This window comes from Strigops habroptila, chromosome 4, assembly GCF_004027225.2.
Source record: "Strigops habroptila isolate Jane chromosome 4, bStrHab1.2.pri, whole genome shotgun sequence".
Taxonomy (NCBI): Eukaryota; Metazoa; Chordata; class Aves; order Psittaciformes; family Psittacidae; genus Strigops; species Strigops habroptila.
In genome coordinates this window covers 1990207-2007699 of record NC_046358.1, presented here as the reverse complement: position 1 = coordinate 2007699, position 17493 = coordinate 1990207, and the positions used below count along the sequence as shown (strand labels likewise).

Below are 17493 nucleotides of genomic sequence, written 5' to 3'. Positions count from 1 at the left end.
GGGAGCTTAAAGCTCATCCAGTGCCTCGGGCAGGGACACCTTCCACTAGAGCAGGTTGCTCCAAGCCCCTGTGTCCAACCTGGCCTTGAACACTGCCAGGGATGGGGCAGCCACAGCTTCTCTGGGCACCCTGTGCCAGGGAAGAGCCCTTCAGGCTGGGGATGGGACCCAGCACAGCCCACTTTGTTCACAGCACCCACCTGCCTGCTGCCAACCTCCTTCTCCCAGGGCTCAACTGGTGGCACATCTTTGGGGTCACCATGGCTTGTCCCTTGCAGGTCCTTCATGCCCATGGGGTGGATCAGGATGCGAAGGACCCTCCATCGAGCAGCACTGAAAGGCCAAGTCACACCTCACAAGCATCCTCCTGCCCATATCACACCTCAGAGGAGGAGGAAGGAGCCCCACGCTCTTCTCCATCACCCCATGGGAGTCCCAGCACCTGGGGGAGCATGAGTCCCACCGTGTGATGCTGTCCCACCCCCATGATGTGATGGCATCACGGGCTGTAAAGATCCACGTCCCCCAGGGGCTGAGCATGGTCCTGATGGCTCCCGTCACCCCAAGGGATGCTCCCGTCACCCCAAGGGATGCTGCAGGTGCGTGACATGGACCTCACCTCCAGCAGACCCCCCATTTCCTCCCTATGAACGTGCAGGATGGAGCCACCCCATCGAGCTCCTCCGCCCCGTGGCGCTGAGCTGGCTTCCTGCACCCCCAACCACAGGCAGGGAGCAGAGAGCAGCGGGCACCACGTTGGGTCACATCCACACCATGGCCCTGAGCTGCTAAAACAGGACAGGACCACCTGCCCCACAGCTCCCCGACCGCTATGGGTCTGCCCCACAGCCGCTGAGGAGGATGGAGAAGATCTGCTTGATCTTGGGGGCTCTCTTCGTTGCAGCGCCTGGACAAGGTACATCAATATCCCAACCCTTTCCCTTCCCATCCCTTCCTGTGTGCCAGGACAAGGTGTCCTTGTCACCTCCCCGGCTGCGTCCTGCTGGGGCAGAGGGTGCTGTGTGGACATGGATGGTTTGGTGCGCGGTGAGGATGCTCTGTGAAGTTGAGCTCTTCTCCTTCCCGAGGTGCTTGGCATGGTCATTCCAACCTCATTGTGCCCCTCAGTGGGTGGGAGCAAGGAATAAGGGGCTGGAAAGCCCTCAGGTCCATCCCACCACCAGCCCTGTGGGGACAAGGTGATGCTCTTGCGCTGCTGGCAAGACCAAAACCCCTCCTGGTGTCACCAGCATCACCCAGGGATGGTTTTGGGGATGATGCCACCAGCTCCCCCCCATCCCCAGCAGGATTTAGGGTGGTTTCACATCCAGAATGATGCCATAAGCAGCTTCAGATGGATGGGAAACAGTCACCATCACCCTCGCTTCCGCTAACAGCTTCTTCCCACACCTTGAACACGCTGCTCTGGGCTCGAGCACGGTGCCACCAGCACCAGGACCCTATGGAGCAGCTCATCCCAAGCTCCTACACTCATCCCTAACCTTCTTTAACACTAAGCCAAAGCCCAGCACCTAAAGGGGTGTTTTCCCATGGAGACACCCACCCAACGCATCCCCCTACACACCTATCGATGCCTCTTGCAGCCATCGATAGCAACGGTGGGAATGGGCTCCCGCAGTGATCAGTGAGCAAAGGTGGGAATGGGCTCCAGGGATGATCAATGACCAAGGATTGGGCTCCATCAGCATGTTGGGAGGAGGCAGCAGTGGCAAAAAGTGCCCTTTTTTGGTCACAACTCACCCTTGCAGTGAGGGTACAGAGCAAGCCATGGTTTTGGTGGTGGTGGTGATGATGGTGAAGGCACCTCGACTCAACCACGGGGGCGAATCCTTCATCCCAAAGGAGCAACTAACGGGGTTTTCCAGTGATAACCATGGAAAAGTGGCTTGGCTCTAGATGTGTGTTGAGTGAAGGGATGGGAAAGAGGGGACAAAGAGGATGGGATCGAGTCTTTGGGGTGTCTTAAAGCCTAAAGTGAGACCTTGGTGGCAGCAGCATCCACTCACCTGCAGTGATGGCTCATAGGGGCCGGGCTGGGGGTACAGGCAGGTACAGGCAGGTACAGGCAGGTACAGGCAGCAACAACCCCTCTCCATCAGCAGGAGCAGCGAGCTGGGAAGCGGCAGCATCCCGGGATAATGGTACCCGACGCTTCGGCTTCCCCACCGGTGAGTCCTGTCCCAATATCACCACATTTAAAACCAGATTCTGCCTCCCCCATCCTGCAATCAGATCCCACAGCAGGGTATGGACCTGGGGGACATCCCCATCCCAGGGCTGATGTGGGGACATTGGGATGGACGTTTAGGGGTGCAAGACGGGGGTCCTCATGGTGCCGTCCATTTTGTGTAGCTGGGGAAGCCATTTTGAGCATCCTTCCCCAAAAGAGCATCACTTTATGGGCGCACATTCCTGCACCTCCTCCGCCTGCCCCCCACCTCCTCATGGATTCAAGCTGGGGATGGAGCAGAACCGTGTCCCTCTGCTTTGTTACCTGTGACCCACAGAGTGATTTTGCACTGGGAGGACTCGATGCGTGTCCATGTGTAGCACATGGAACCACGGAATGGTTTGGATTGGAAGGGAGCTTAAAGCTCATCCAGTTCCAACCCCCTTGGGACACCTTCCACTAGAGCAGGTTGCTCCAAGCCCCTGTGTCCAACCTGGCCTTGAACACTGCCAGGGATGGGGCAGCCACAGCTTCTCTGGGCACCCTGTGCCAGTGCCTCAGCACCCTCACAGGGAAGAGCTTCTGCCTAAGGGCAGCAGCTCCATGGTCTCCTCTGGACTCCATCCTGCCTCTCTGCTCCTAGTGTCCATCCACCCCTGCACTGGGCTCCCATTGAGCTCACCCCCTCACCCTCTTCCCCTTCCTCCTTGCAGCCCCCATGGATCCAACAGGAACCCCCACCACCCCAGCAGGAAACACCTCGGTGGCACCAGGTGAGCACGGGAGGACCAATGTCCTATTGGGACATTGCGGGTGGTGGCATCGCATCCCGCTGCTCCCTATGGGGAACACCATGGATGGGACCCTCATCCCGTGTCTCCGCAGGTCCCGGTGCGCTGCGGCTCGCCGGGGGCCGGAGCCGGTGCGAGGGCCGGGTGGAGATGGAGGAGGCGGGTGCCTGGGGCACGGTGTGTGACGATGGATGGGACCTGGCCGATGCCGACGTGGTGTGCCGGCAGCTCCAGTGTGGCCATGCCGTGAGTGTCCATGGTGGTGCTGCCTATGGCCGGGGCAATGGATCCATCCTCCGGGATGAAATGGGGTGTGAGGGACACGAGGAACATCTCTGGGACTGCCTGGCTGCGCTGGAGCACGACTGCAGCCATAAGGAAGATGCTGGTGTGGTGTGTTCAGGTGGGTTTGGTGTGTGCTGGGGACATCACTTGTGCAATCATGGGATGGTTTGGGATGAAGGGAGCTTAAAGCTCCTCCAGTTTCAACCCCTGCCATGGGCAGGGACACCTTCCACTAGAGCAGGTTGCTCCAACTTGGCGTTGGATGCTTCCAAACTCCATTTGGGTGCTGGAGAGGGACTCTTCACCAGGGCAGGACAAGGGGGAATAGGTTGGAACTGAAACAGGGAGGAGATTTAGGCTGGATATAAGGAAGCTCTTCCCTGTGAGGGTGCTGAGGCGCTGGCACAGGGTGCCCAGAGAAGCTGTGGCTGCCCCATCCCTGGCAGTGTTCAAGGCCAGGTTGGACACAAAGGCTTGGAGCAACCTGCTCTAGTGGAAGGTGTCCCTGCCCGTGGCAGGGGGTTGGAGCTGGAGGAGTTTTAAGCTCCCTTCATCCCAACCCATTCCATGATCCATAATCCCTGCCCTCAAGGACGGAGGTGTCCCATCCCGCGGGATGCAGCAGCACATCCCACCTCCCTGTTTCCATTCAGAGCACCAGCAGTGGCGGCTCTCGGGGGGCCGGGACGGCTGCGCGGGCCGGGTGGAGGTGCTGTTCCGTGGCACGTGGAACACGGTGTGTGACAGCACGTGGTACGAGCTGGAGGCCAGGGTGCTGTGCCACACGCTGGGCTGCGGGGCCCCGCTCCGGTACCCCTCCTACGGCCACACGCTGCCCGGCAGGATGCTCTACCAGTGCGAGAGCCACCAGCCATCGCTGGCCTATTGCCGCTGGACGTACAATAAGTCAGCTCCTTGCTACCAGTCCCGGGCGGCTGGTGTCATCTGCAATGGTATGGGTCTCCATCCTCCTCCTCTTCGCGGCCCTGTGGGTATTGGGGTGCTGACCGCCTGCTTTCAGCCATGGGGACCTCCATAGATGAGCTTCAACCCATCTTCTTGTGTCCCCCCATCCCTATCCCCCTCCTACCAGGCTCCTTGGGCTTGCAGATACCAACCCCGATGGCCACGGTGACACCGAACGTCACGGTCCTGAGTGGTGAGTGTCCTGCAGAGCATCGGGGCTGGAGCATCCCGTTTCCCCCTTGTTACCTGGAGGAAGGGATGTCTGGATGCCCCACATCCCTGGAGGCAGGGATGTCTGAGGTATCACGAGCTGTGTCTGTTCTCTATGCTGATGAAGGTTCCCTGGATGCGGGATCACGGGCCCCTCTGCACGTGCCCCTCTTCATCCTCTGCCTGGTGCTGGCAGCGCTGCTCCTGCTCACCGTGGTGGCCTTCACCGCTGCCCTGCTGAGGGTGAGGAAGAGGAGCGGTAAGGAACCCACATAGGGGCATGGAAGACTCTGCCCATGGATGGGGTGACACTTCCAGCCCAGCCAGGGCCACCCCATTCCCATGGATCCACAGAGCATCACATCCCCCCTTGTCCCCACAGCCCACACCATGTCCTCCCTTGGGCTATCCGGCCCAGTCGTGGTGACCCACAGCTCCCAGCGCCCCGATGTGCCCTCTGGGACCTCCAATGACTACAGGGATATGCCCCTGAGCATTCCCAAAGGACCAGGTATGTCTGGGTGGTCCCTGTCTCCCTTCCCCATGGGCTGTGGATAGCAATGGCTGCCCCATCCCCATCTCATCCCTCCATCCCGCTGGTCACAGCCCTCCCCAAGGACTCCGACTCTGATTCCGACTATGAACACTACGACTTCAGCAGCAAACCCCCCGTGGCCCTGTCCACCTTCCACAGTGAGCACCCCACCCGCCACAGGACCCCCAGCACCATGGGGTGTCCCCATTGATGTCCCCTCCATCCCTTCCCCATAGATTCCCTGCGCCGGCAGCCCCGGGAGCAGCTCCTCCTGCTGATGCCCAACAGGAATGGGATGGAGCCATTCCCGGAGGAGGGTATGATGTGATGGGTGCTCATCCCTGTGTCCTGGGGCAAGCGGCCACCCCGCAGTGTGGGGCTGATGTCCCTGTGTCCCATAGGACTGGCCAGGCCGGGATCCACATCCCATGGCAGCGCCTCCACCTCCTCTTCATCCATGTCCATGGAGCCCTATTGCAATGGCAGCGTGTCCCCATCAGTCTGCACGGGGCACCCCAACAGTGGCACCCACCAGCACATGGCACCCACTGCTCACAGCTGCACAGGATCAGGTGGGTGCTGCCGGAGGGATGTGGGGTCATGGGGATCCCAAGGATGGGAGAGGGATGGAGGGACCACAGGGGATGGGAGCAGGGATGGAGACAGCCCTGGGGAGGGGAATTGGGGTGGGGGACCCTAAGGATGGGAACAGGGATGGGAATGGGAGCAGGGATGGAGAGACCCCAGGGGATGGGAACAGGGATGGGGATAGCCCTGGGGAGGGGAATTGGGGCGGGGGACCCCAAGGGTTGAAGCAGGGATGGGGACAGGAGCAGGGATGGAGAGACCCCAGGGGATGGGAGCAGAGATGGAAGCAGGGATGGAAACAGTCCTGGAGACGGGAGTTGGTGTGGGGGGACCCTAAGGATGGGAGCAGGGATGGGGCCAGCCCTGGAAAGGGGAATTAGAGTGGGGGGACCCCAAGGATGGGAGCAGGGATGGAGAGGCCCCAGTGAATGGGAACAGCAGTGGGGACAGCCCTGGAGAGAGGAATCAGAGTGGGGGGACCCCAAGGATGGAAACAGGGATGGAGATGGAAGCAGAGATGGGAGTAGGGATGGGGACAGCCCTGGGGGGGACCCTAAGGGTGGGAGAGAGATGGGAATGGGAGCAGGGATGAAGAGACCCCAGGGGATGGAAGCAGTGAGGAAGAGACCCCAAAGATGGGAGCAGGGATTGGGATGGAAGCAGAGATGGAGAGACCTGAGGGCATGGGAGCAAGGATGGAGACAGCCCTGGGGAGGGAAGCTGGGGTGGGGGGACCCCAGGAGATGGGAGTAGGGATGGGGACAAACCTTGAGAGGAGAACTGGGTTGGGGGGACCCCAAGGATGGGAGCAGGATGGAGAGACCCCAGGGGATGGGAACAGGGGTGGCAGGTACCAATCTGACCCTGTTTCCCCAGCGCCCCACATGCCCCCGGTGGCGGTGTCCCCCCCTGGATGTGAGGGGGTCCCCGTGTCTGCAGCAGCCCCTGACCCCAGTGACAGCTCCAGCACCTCCTCGGGGGAGTGGTACGAGAACCAGAGCACGGAGACACCCGGGGACCCGGCCCCATGGACTGGGGGGGACCAAGCCCCATGGACTGGGGGGGACCAGGCCCCATGGACCGGGGGGGACCCCTCTGAGGGCAGCGACTACGATGACATCCAGGGCTCTGCGTACTGAGGGGCACAACAGGGGACCTGGCCCTGCTGGGTCTCACCATTCCGCTGCCAGCATCTCCTCATCCATCCCCTCCATCCATCCATCCCCTCCATCCTGGGGTCAGACACTGGTCCTGGTGCCACCCCAATGAGCTGTGATGGGTTCTGTGCTCCCATTAAAAGCTTTTCCCACTGGATCACCATGTCTTTTGGCCACAGAGGTCACCAGCCCCACAGCCACCAAGTGCTCCCAATGGTTCCCAGTTGGGGGATAAGGGATAAGTGACCCAAAGTGGCCCTTCCTGTGGTCGCAGCCATGGTGAGCAGCATCACCCATGGGTCTGGAGCCAGAGCAGACACATGGCATGATCCAGCCCCACAGCACCGGGGTGGCCATCAGTGCAGGGGGAATATGGGGTAGTGGTGTCCCGCAGTGTCCCCAGCACTCTGTGGTGACACAGTGATGGATATGGAGACCACTGGCCCATGGTCCTCCCCATCCTGGAGGGGATGGTCCTCTCCGTCCATTTCCATCACCTCCATCTCCATCACTTCCACCTTCATCATCTCCATCACTTCCACCTTCATCATCTCCATCACCTCCATCATCTCCATTACCTCCATCATCTCCATCACCTCCATCATCTCCATCACCTCCATCTCCATCATTTCCTACAGTGGTCACTGTGCCCACAAATCCTGGCTGGGGGACTCAAGGGATGGTGGCACCAGGGTCCAAACCTGAGCACACTGGATGGTGCTGGATGTATGGTGGTGCTGGGGGGGCCTGGACCCTTCTCACCCCACATGGGCTGTGTTAGAGACACTGAGGTGGGACATAACCAACTCATGATGGGTATATCTCCCTCACGCAGAGCTCAGGAGGTGGGATCCGGCCCCCAAGGGATGGACCCCCCCGTCCAGCATCCCCCATGCTGGGGTGAAAGCTGCAGCATCCCCTGGTCCAGCCAAGCCCTGGCAGGGTGCTGAGCAAAGGAACATCTCCCTGTGCCAGGCACAGCTTGGGGACAGGGACACTGTGGTGTGGGGGCTGCAGGTGCCGTAACCACTGTGGTGGGGACCCCTCCATCCCCATGGGCCATGCAGCCCATGGGGCTCTTTCCACCAGCAGGCCAAACCCTGTGGCACATCTCCATCACCTCCATCAGCTCCATCACCTCCATCATTTCCATCTATCATCTCCATCCTCATCACCTGCATCATTTCCATCTCCATCATTTCCATTTCAACCATCTCCATCACCTCCATCTGCATCACCTCCATCTCTATCATTTCCACCTCCATCATTTCCATCTCCATATCCATTATCTCTATTTCCATCACCTCCATCTCCATTACCTCCATCTCCATCACCTCCATCTCCATCATTTCCATCTATCACCTCCATCTCCATCACCTCCATCATTTCCATCTCCATCATTTCCATTTCAACCATCTCCATCACCTCCATCTGCATCACCTCCATCTCTATCATTTCCACCTCCATCATTTCCATCTCCATATCCATTATCTCTGTTTCCATCACCTCCATCTCCATTACCTCCATCTCCATCATTTCCATCTATCACCTCCATCTCCATCACCTCCATCGTTTCTATCTCCATCATTTCCATTTCAACCATCTCCATCACCTCCATCTGCATCACATCCATCTCTATCATTTCCACCTCCATCATTTCCATCTCCATATCCATTATCTCTGTTTCCATCACCTCCATCTCCATTACCTCCATCTCCATCACCTCCATCTCCATTACCCCAATCTCCACCACCTCCATCTCTATCATTTCCATCTCCATATCCATTATCTCTATTTCCACCACCTCCATCTCCATCACCTCCACCTCCATTACCTCCATCTCCATTACCTCCATCTCTATCATTTCCACCTCCATCATTTCCATCTCCATCATTTCCATCTCCATATCCATTATCTCTATTTCCATCACCTCCCTCTCCATTACCTTCATCTCCATCACCTCCACCTCCATAATTTCCATCTATCATCTCCAACACTTCCACCTCCACCACCTCCACCTCCATCACCTCTGTCTCCATCGTTTCCATCTCCATCACCTCCATCACCTCCACCTCCATCACCTCCATCTCCATCACCTCCATCTCCATCATTTCCATCTATCACCTCCATCTCCATCACCTCCATCATTTCCATCTCCATCATTTCCATTTCAACCATCTCCATCACCTCCATCTGCATCACCTCCATCTCTATCATTTCCACCTCCATCATTTCCACCTCCATATCCATTATCTCTATTTCCATCACCTCCCTCTCCATTACCTTCATCTCCATCACCTCCACCTCCATAATTTCCATCTATCATCTCCAACACTTCCACCTCCACCACCTCCACCTCCATCACCTCTGTCTCCATCGTTTCCATCTCCATCACCCCCATCACCTCCATCACCTCCATCACCTCCACCTCCATCACCTCCATCTCCATCACCTCCATCTCCCCCATTTCCCCCTATCATCTCCATCCCCTCCACCCCCAGGACGAGGCGGAGCCGCAGCAGAGCTCACCCCTCAGCCCTGCCCCGCTGGAAACTGCCGTCCCACCACATCCTCCAGCTCTTCACCGAGGCGAGAGGCTCCCGACAAAGGGGCTGCACCGCAACAACGGCGCCGGAAGCCCCAAAATAGCACCAGAACCCCACACAAAGGGGAGAGGAGCGAGGAGATGGTGCCAGCAGCCAAGCAGGGCGCAGGGGGTGCCCCCGCTCCCACACTGGGGTGGCTGGGAGGAGGTGATGCCGCCTTTGCTTTTGGGACCACTTGGTGCTCCCCATCCCACCCTGGAGGATGCTGCTGCTCACGTTTAGGGGGGTATCACCTAATGAGGGGAAAACATCCCAATTCCCACTGGGGAAAGAGCCCATGTGTCACCTCCAGGCACATCGAGGCCGTGTTCACGCTGCTGCTGCTCCTGCATCAGGCTCTTCCCACCACAGCAGCGTGTTGAAGCCGACAAGCCCGTTCCTGCACCGCCAAAGGCATCTCCTGCCTCTTCAAAGGCAGCGTGTCAGCTTCCATCCCACCGCTCCCCCTTCCCCCAGCACCTCAGGGTGATGCTGCCATCACCCTCATCTCTCACAGCACGCAGGTGGTGCTGAGCTGCCTCGCACTGCCTGCAGCAAGGAGGGATGCGCTCATGCCAGCTGCAGCATCCCAGGGGCTCCAGAGATGCTGGAGGGGGTCAGGAAGCCTTGGATAACACATGGGAGGTGGAGCTTCCTCATCCTGGCTTGCATGGGGTGAATCAGGGATCTCAATGTGGGGTGATGGGGATCAGCTCCTGCCCATAGGAGCAAGTCTGGGATTTGCATCCCTATCCCAAAGCATTGCCAAAGCCAAGGAGCTGGGATCCAGCTGGGTTATCCCCAGCGATGCTGGAGATGGGATGCTCATGGTGCTGGCATCATCCTGCACCTCTACCTGCCCTCCTTAAGCCTCGCTGCCTGCTGCTGCCTGCACCCAGCACCCACAGGCACTGCAGCCACTGCACCCAGCGAGCTTCCTCTTGTGTCATGGAAAACCTTCAACCCAAAGGGCAGGAAACTCCCAGGGGCTGGGGACCGGAGCATCCGGGTGGGCATCACCCCCCCGGGGTGGCCATGGAGGGGATGGGAGCTCTCCATAACCCCACTGAGCTGCTTGGGAAGCTCACCCCCCCCCCAACCCTTCCCGCCAGCATGTCAATGGGAGCAGCACGCATGACCTGGATTCGGAGGGGTTCGATAGCACTGGATCAATGCCCCGTCCCTTCCCTGCCTGTGCCCCACGTGTGCCCTTGAGGGGAGACACGGGGGCAGCAATGGGGGGAAGCAGGGATGTGCCCGGGGTGATGCCTTCACCCAGCCACAGCATGTGGGGCCGTTGCGGTGCTTTGGGTGCTGCTGGGGCCCGTGGGGGTATGATACGGTGTGACATAGAGTCCTAGAGCCATGGAATGGGTTGGGATGAAGGGAGCTTAAAGCCCATCTGGTTCCAAACACGGGCAGGGACACCTTCCACTAGAGCAGGTTGCTCCAAGCCCCTGTGTCCAACCTGGCCTTGAACACTGCCAGGGATGGGGCAGCCACAGCTTCTCTGGGCACCCTGTGCCAGCGCCTCAGCACCCTCACAGGGAACAACTTCCTTATATCCCACCTAATTCCCCCCCATTTCAGTGTGAACCCATCACCCCTTATCCTATCACTCCAGTCCCTGATGAAGGTCCCTCCCCAGCATCCTTGTAGCCCCCTTCAGACACTGGAAGCTGCTCTGAGGTCTCCACGCAGCTTCTCTTCTCCAGGCTGAGCAGCCCCAATGTTCTCAGCCTGGCTCCATACGGGAGCTGCTCTGTGCCATGGTGTGGCACGTCCTGGCGTGCTGCACCGCGCTGTGGCACGGCACACCATGCATCACCTCCATTGCAGCACCCAACCATGGCACATTTCCTGCCCCGGTGCCTCTCGCCCCACACGGTGACCGCAGATGGTGGTGATGGGGATGGTGCAGCCGGGGCAGAGCCAACACACGCCGGCGAGGAGGAGGAAGAGGAGGAGGAAGAAGCACCAGCGGAGCCTGTTTTAGGCAGGGGCTGCAGGTCTCCCATAGGATCCAGTGCTCGGGCTGTTGGGTTTAATGGTTGCGCTGGTTTTCTCACACAACCCAGTGTGTTTGCTCCCAAAACACCTTATTGGGAGCTTCCTCTCCCATCTCTGACCCCCCAAACTCCCCCCGTTCTCCTTTGGGTGCCCCACGCTGCCTCCCAGCAGGCCCCCCATCACTGGCTCTATCCCCATCCCATGTGCTCTGCAGAGATGGGGGGACCCCAGGATGGGGCTGGGGACCGAGCCCCCCATCTTCCCCCACTTTGTAGGGCCTGGGGAGGCAACTGCCAGATTGAGGCTTCAAACAAGCCCAGAAGTGACGCAGAAAACCACAGAGGGAGGAAAACAGCCTGTTCCTGCTCGGCCCCCCCCTGCCCGCCCCAGCCCCATAACAGCTTCCTGGTGCCAGCCATGCCGATGGCATCCCGGAGCCTGCTTCTCCTCCTGGGAATGTGGGGTGAGTACCGGGGTTATGGGGCTCAGGGTGCTGGAGGGATGGAGGGTGCCCAATGCACACCCAGCCTTTGGGATGCTTCAAACCACATGGGGACCCCCCCTGGTTTTCCTGCTGTTGGGCACATTTTGGGGGGCTCAGGCTTGTGGCTTCATCCGGCATCACTGGTGATCATTTGGGGGTCCCATGTGCCCATCCTGGGTAAGCCCCAAGCAGGGGCGCTCTGGATGGGCATGGGTCCTAGGGGTCCGCCAGGGTGCTCATCTGAGCCGATGGGTGCTGGGGGCATCCATCCACCCCTCCATCCTCATTCCCAGCTCCTTCCATTCCCGGCTGCCCCAGGGAATGCTCTTCTATTGCCAAGGAATAAGCAGCAAGATCCAACCTCCTCCTCTGGCCACTGGGGTTTGGGGACAGAGGGGTCCCCAAAGCCGGGTACGGCATGAACAGGGAGCTCCTGGCCACCATCACCGGCTTCTATCCACCGGCAGCATCTTTACATGGGCACAAGAATGATCTGAGCCCCCAGAATGGCCTTTTCTCCCCCAAAATAACCAGTGAGAGGCCAGGAGCTGGGAGCTGCTGCCCCAGGCTGGGCGATCCCACCTTCCCTGGGGTAAGGAGCAGCATCGATGCCTTGTCCCCTTCTTCCTTGCAGCCATCCTCGGCCATGGAGGAGCTGCCCCGAGCACTGGAGGTAAGAGCAGGGATGGGGACCACGCTATGGCTTCATTAGCATCATTTTGGGCATGGCTTCATCAGCATCCCTTTGGCCATGGCTTTATCAGCATCCCTTTGGCCATGGCTTCATCAGCATCCCTTTGGCCGTGGCTTCATCAGCATCCCTTTGGCCGTGGCTTCATCAGCATCCCTTTGGCCGTGGCTTCATCAGCATCCCTTTGGCCATGGCTTCATCAGCATCCCTTTGGCATGGCTTCATCAGCTTCCCTTTGGCCATGGCTTTATCAGCATCCCTTTGGCCATGGCTTCATCAGCATCCCTTTGGCCATGGCTTTATCAGCATCCCTTTGGCCATGGCTCCATCAGCATCTCCTTGGCCATGAAGCTTCCTTAGTGTGGTGGCTTCTGGAGCTGCCTTGGCCATGAAGCTGGTCCTGCTGCACCCCAGGTTCCATGCAGCCCTATGGCACCCCCAGCCCCACACACCCCACAACATCTATTTCCTTTAGCAAGAAGCCATGATGAGGACATGCCCATGGAAAACATGCCATGAAGGGAAGGAAATCCCCTTCCACCCCTGGTTTCCCCACAGAACCCAGGCTGCGGCTCACGGGCGGCGGGTGCCGCTGTGCCGGGATGCTGGAGGTGTATTGGCATGGCAGATGGAACCGTGTGTGCCGGGATGGTGTGATCAGAACTGGTGCCAATGGCACGTGCCGGAGGCTGGGCTGTGGTCCCCCCATCACTGAGCCCCTCCGGCTTCTCTTCACCAACTGGAAGGAGCCACACATGGAGCGGCTGCGGTGCCTGGCGCTGGTGGATGCTCCGGTGGGATGCTTGTGGGAGCCGGCAAACTGCACGGAGCACATGGTCCTCACCTGCAGCGGTGAGTGTGGATCCTAACCCTGGTCACCAGCATCCCCATGGACCTGGCCCCTCTCTTCAGTCGTAAAATCATGGAATGGTTTGTGTTGGAAGAGAGCTTGAAGCTCCTCCAGCTCCAACCCCCTGCCCCGGGCAGGGACACCTTCCACTAGAGCAGGTTGCTCCAAGCCCCTGTGTCCAACCTGGCCTTGAACACTGCCAGGGATGGGGCAGCCACAGCTTCTCTGGGCACCCTGTGCCAGCGCCTCAGCACCCTCACAGGGAAGAGCTTCTTCCTTATATCCAACCTAAATCCCCCCTGTTTCAGTTTAAATCCATCCCTCCTTGTCCTATCCCCTCCAAATCACCTTGTTCTTGTTTCAGAGCTGCTGAAAACCACCCCAGAGCCACCCCCAGCCACCACCCCAGAGCCCATCGGTAAGACCCCCAGCCCTGGTATGGTCGAAGGGGTTGGAGAAGCAATGGCCAAACTGGAACACCTTGTTGATTGCTTCACCCCATTAACAGCGTTTGCAGCATCAATGGGGCAAACAAGCTCCAGCTGTGATGGTTTGGGGGACTTTCTGCTCCCTAATGGAAAGAATCATCCTCAAGATGCCTTTTCCCGCCCCCCATCCCTCACCAGGTCCCCCCCGGCTGCGCCTGGTGGACGGGGACTCCGGCTGCTCGGGCTTCCTGGAGCTGCACAAGGCGGGGACGTGGGGCTCGGTGGCCGCCGGCCGGAGCATCCCCGCGGTGCTGGCGGCCCGTGTGTGCCGGGCCCTGGGCTGCGGTACCGCGCTCGCCAGCGCCGCGCCGCAGCGGGACAGCCTCTTGCCGGTGCGCTGGGAGGTGATGGAGCCCTGCGGGAGCCACCGGCTCCTCGAGTGCTTCAATAGGAGCAGCGCCCGGCGCCGGGCGGAGCCTGCCTTCATCCGCTGCTCCGGTGAGTGACCGACCCCCGCTCCGCGGCCACCCGCTGCTTTCCCCTTGTAGAGATAGAGACAGAGACCCCCGTGCGGATGCTGGGGTGGATGCAGGGATGATGGCTCCATCTGCGCCACACACCCCATCCTTCCTCTCCTGGAGGTAAAACAGGGGATGTCACCAGTGTGTTCCGGGCAGCTCCATCTATAGGGGGTGCCAATAGAGCCCAGCACCCTCATACACACCTCTTAGGTGCTTGCCATGAGCATCAAGCCGGCTTGGACAGAACTTTGGGTGATGTGGTCTAGTGTGAGGTGACCCTCCCCTATGGCAGGGGTTGGAAGTGGACGGTTTTAAGGTCCTTTTCAACCCAAACCATTCTATGAGGCTGTGGTATCTCTGTGGAGCTGCTTGGTGCTGGTGCTGTGGCATGGAAAGCTGCGAGGAGCGGGCTCACTCCACATCATGGAATGGTTTGGGATGAAGGGAGCTTAAAGCTCCTCCAGCTCCAACCCCCTGCCCCGGGCAGGGACACCTTCCACTAGAGCAGGTTGCTCCAAGCCCCTGTGTCCAACCTGGCCTTGAACACTGCCAGGGATGGGGCAGCCACAGCTTCTCTGGGCACCCTGTGCCAGCGCCTCAGCACCCTCACAGGGAAGAAATCCTTCCCAAAACATTCCCGCCATCTGCCCATGCTCGGAATCCCTCCTGCAGGATTTAGGGATGAACCACAGCAGCTGGCAGAGCCATGGGGACAGCTCCGAGCTCCTCAATGCATTATCCCTGCAGCACAAGGGGAAGCAGAGATGCCATGAACCGATCCCAGGGGATAGGGGATCATACGCTGATGGGATTCCAAGCCCTGTCAGCCGGTACCAATGTCTCATCATGGGTCTGACCCCTCTTTTTCCCCCCCTAGGCTCCCAGCCCCAGGCCCTGCGGAGGCTGGCATCCGGCCCCACACCATGCGAAGGGGACATCGAGGTCTTCCACGAGGGCCGGTGGCAGGTGCTGTGCGACAACAGGGCCCTGCGGGTGCAGTGGGGCAGGGAGCTGTGCCAGGAGCTGCGCTGCGGGAACCTCTCCTCCAGCACTGAAATCCGGGACCCCCCCTCCGCTGGGGTCACTTGTGGGGCCCCCAACCTGCACCTCTGCCCCATCAGGCAAAGCCAGAGCTGCTCCCGGATCAGAGTCGTGTGTAAGCCAGTGGGTGATGCTGAGTTCTGTGGGTGAATCCATGGGGAATGAGCAGAGCATGGGGCAGGGGGTGGGGAAAGCCTCCCAGCAAGGTGCTGCGTGTTCAAGCTCCCAGCATTAGAGACAAGGGGCTCATATAATGACATTTGTCTCCTCTCCAGGCCAGGACTCGAAGCCACATCCCACCGGCACGGCCGCGGGTACCATCGTGAGCATCTGCCTGGCCCTGCTGCTCTTCGGCATCCTCTTGCTCATCTGTGGGCCTCCTGCTTACAGGAGGTTGATGAAGAGAAGTAGGTGGCAAGCTCTGGATCCCCTCTTCCTCTTCCTCCTCTCCCTCTGCCGTGCATCCATCCCCGCCATCTCCTTGAGGGGCTTTGGGAGATGCTCCGCACAGACCCCCATTGTCCCCGAGCCTGCCCCACATGGTGTGGGCACAGAGAAGGGGGTGGAAGGGGGGGATTAAGCACCGAGCACACACAATAGGGCAGACAGAGGGTCTCGGGGCAGGGGGGATTAACAGGAGGAGGAGATTACGCAGGATGACATATGGGGCCAGCGGGGGGGAAAGCAGCCGGAGGAGAAAGCGGCATCAGCTCCATGGGGATACCCCTCATCTCATCACCTGCCTCTGCCTTCCAGTGTCCAGAAAGAAGCAGCGCCAATGGATCGGCCCCACAGGACTCAACCAGATGGGTGAGGGGTTTGGGGGTGGATTGGGGGTGTTTTGGGGCTGGTTTGGGCTGATTTGGGGCTGTTTTGGGGCCTGCAGCAGGCAGAGTGTGAGCAGAATCGTGCTCCCGCTTCCTGCCACCGCATTGACTCATAGCACGACACGAACCCAGCCCCGCTCACGGGTCCTGCTTTGACTCAGCCCCTTCCCTTCCGAGGTGCATCACCTCCAACCTGCTGCTCCAGCCCCAAATCCCCCCATTCCCGACTGTTCCCACCGTCTCCTCCAGTTTCCTTCCACCGCAACAGCACCATCACCCAGAGGCCACGGGCAGAGGGGCAGCGGGTGCAGGGGGGGGACAACGACTACGCTCAGCCCCCCCAGAAGAGCTCCTACACCTCGGAGTATCCAGGTGAGTGTGGGAGGATGCTGGGAACGGCTCCTCCATGTCCCATTCCCATTGGGAACAATCCACCCGCCGTAACAATGCATCCATCACCCCACAGCCCTGGAACGAGCGTTCAGACCTTCCAACCCTCCGGATAACTCCTCGGATAGTGACTACGACCTGCACTCTGCCCGCAGAGTGTGACCCCCTTGGGGTGCTGGTCCCCATCCGGTCCATCCCCCTGCTCATGACACGTGGCAGCAAAGCTCTGCAACTGCTCTATTAGTGGCTTTACCTGCATTATGGGGACAAATGACTTTAGTTTAGTTCATCAGTCACCTTCCCCATGTGGGAAAAGGTGGGATGAAGCATGAGGAGTGACCGGATCAAGCTGAAGATGTCCCTGCCCATGGCAGGGGTTGAACAAGATGATTTTGGAAGGTCTTTTCCAACCTAAACCCTTCTGTGGTTCTATGCAATGATGAATTGAAGGGAGGTGATGGAAGATGCTGGCACAGGGTGCCCAGAGAAGCTGTGGCTGCCCCATCCCTGGCAGTGTTCAAGGCCAGGTTGGACACAGGGGCTTGGAGCAACCTGCTCTAGTGGAAGGTGTCCCTGCCTGTGGCAAGGGGTTGGAACTGGAGGAGCTTTAAGCTCCCTTCATCCCAACCCATTCCATGACTCCAAGGGATGACAAGCACCCGCACTGCCCCCCGCAGAAGGAAGCCTGCCCACATCCCCCCAAGTGATGGGAGAGCTCTGCTCACCCCAGAGCCAAACCTGTCCATGCTCCTCCAAACCTGCTCCTCCCAGCACCAGCACCCGTGGCTCAGCTTTAAGCCAACCCAACCCAGCTTTGGCTGCATCCTGGTGCTCAAGCCCCTTTCTAAGGAGGCTTCCTCTTGCTTTTGAGCTTCTCTCGCTGGAGAGTGTGAGGAGAAGGGGGGGTTTAAGCTGTTTGTATGAGTTTAAGAGGCTGATGGGT

At 59.4% G+C, this 17493-nt stretch overlaps 1 protein-coding gene across 1 annotated transcript; it reads left to right on the top strand.

The window, feature by feature from the left end:
• The first annotated feature begins 2127 nt into the window (after nt 1–2127).
• Nucleotides 2128–17078, top strand: LOC115607744 (soluble scavenger receptor cysteine-rich domain-containing protein SSC5D-like). Its single transcript, XM_030485384.1, is given in 19 exon segments — nt 2128–2189; nt 2905–2964; nt 3077–3385; nt 3921–4220; nt 4361–4410; nt 4534–4702; nt 4826–4980; nt 4983–5136; nt 5215–5295; nt 5380–5550; nt 6443–6698; nt 12196–12335; nt 13052–13345; nt 13708–13761; nt 13970–14269; nt 15170–15448; nt 15609–15740; nt 16090–16143; nt 16410–17078. Coding segments are annotated over 18 exon segments (3210 nt in total). The 5' UTR covers nt 2128–2189; nt 2905–2909; the 3' UTR covers nt 16667–17078.
• Nucleotides 17079–17493: the final 415 nt, after the last annotated feature.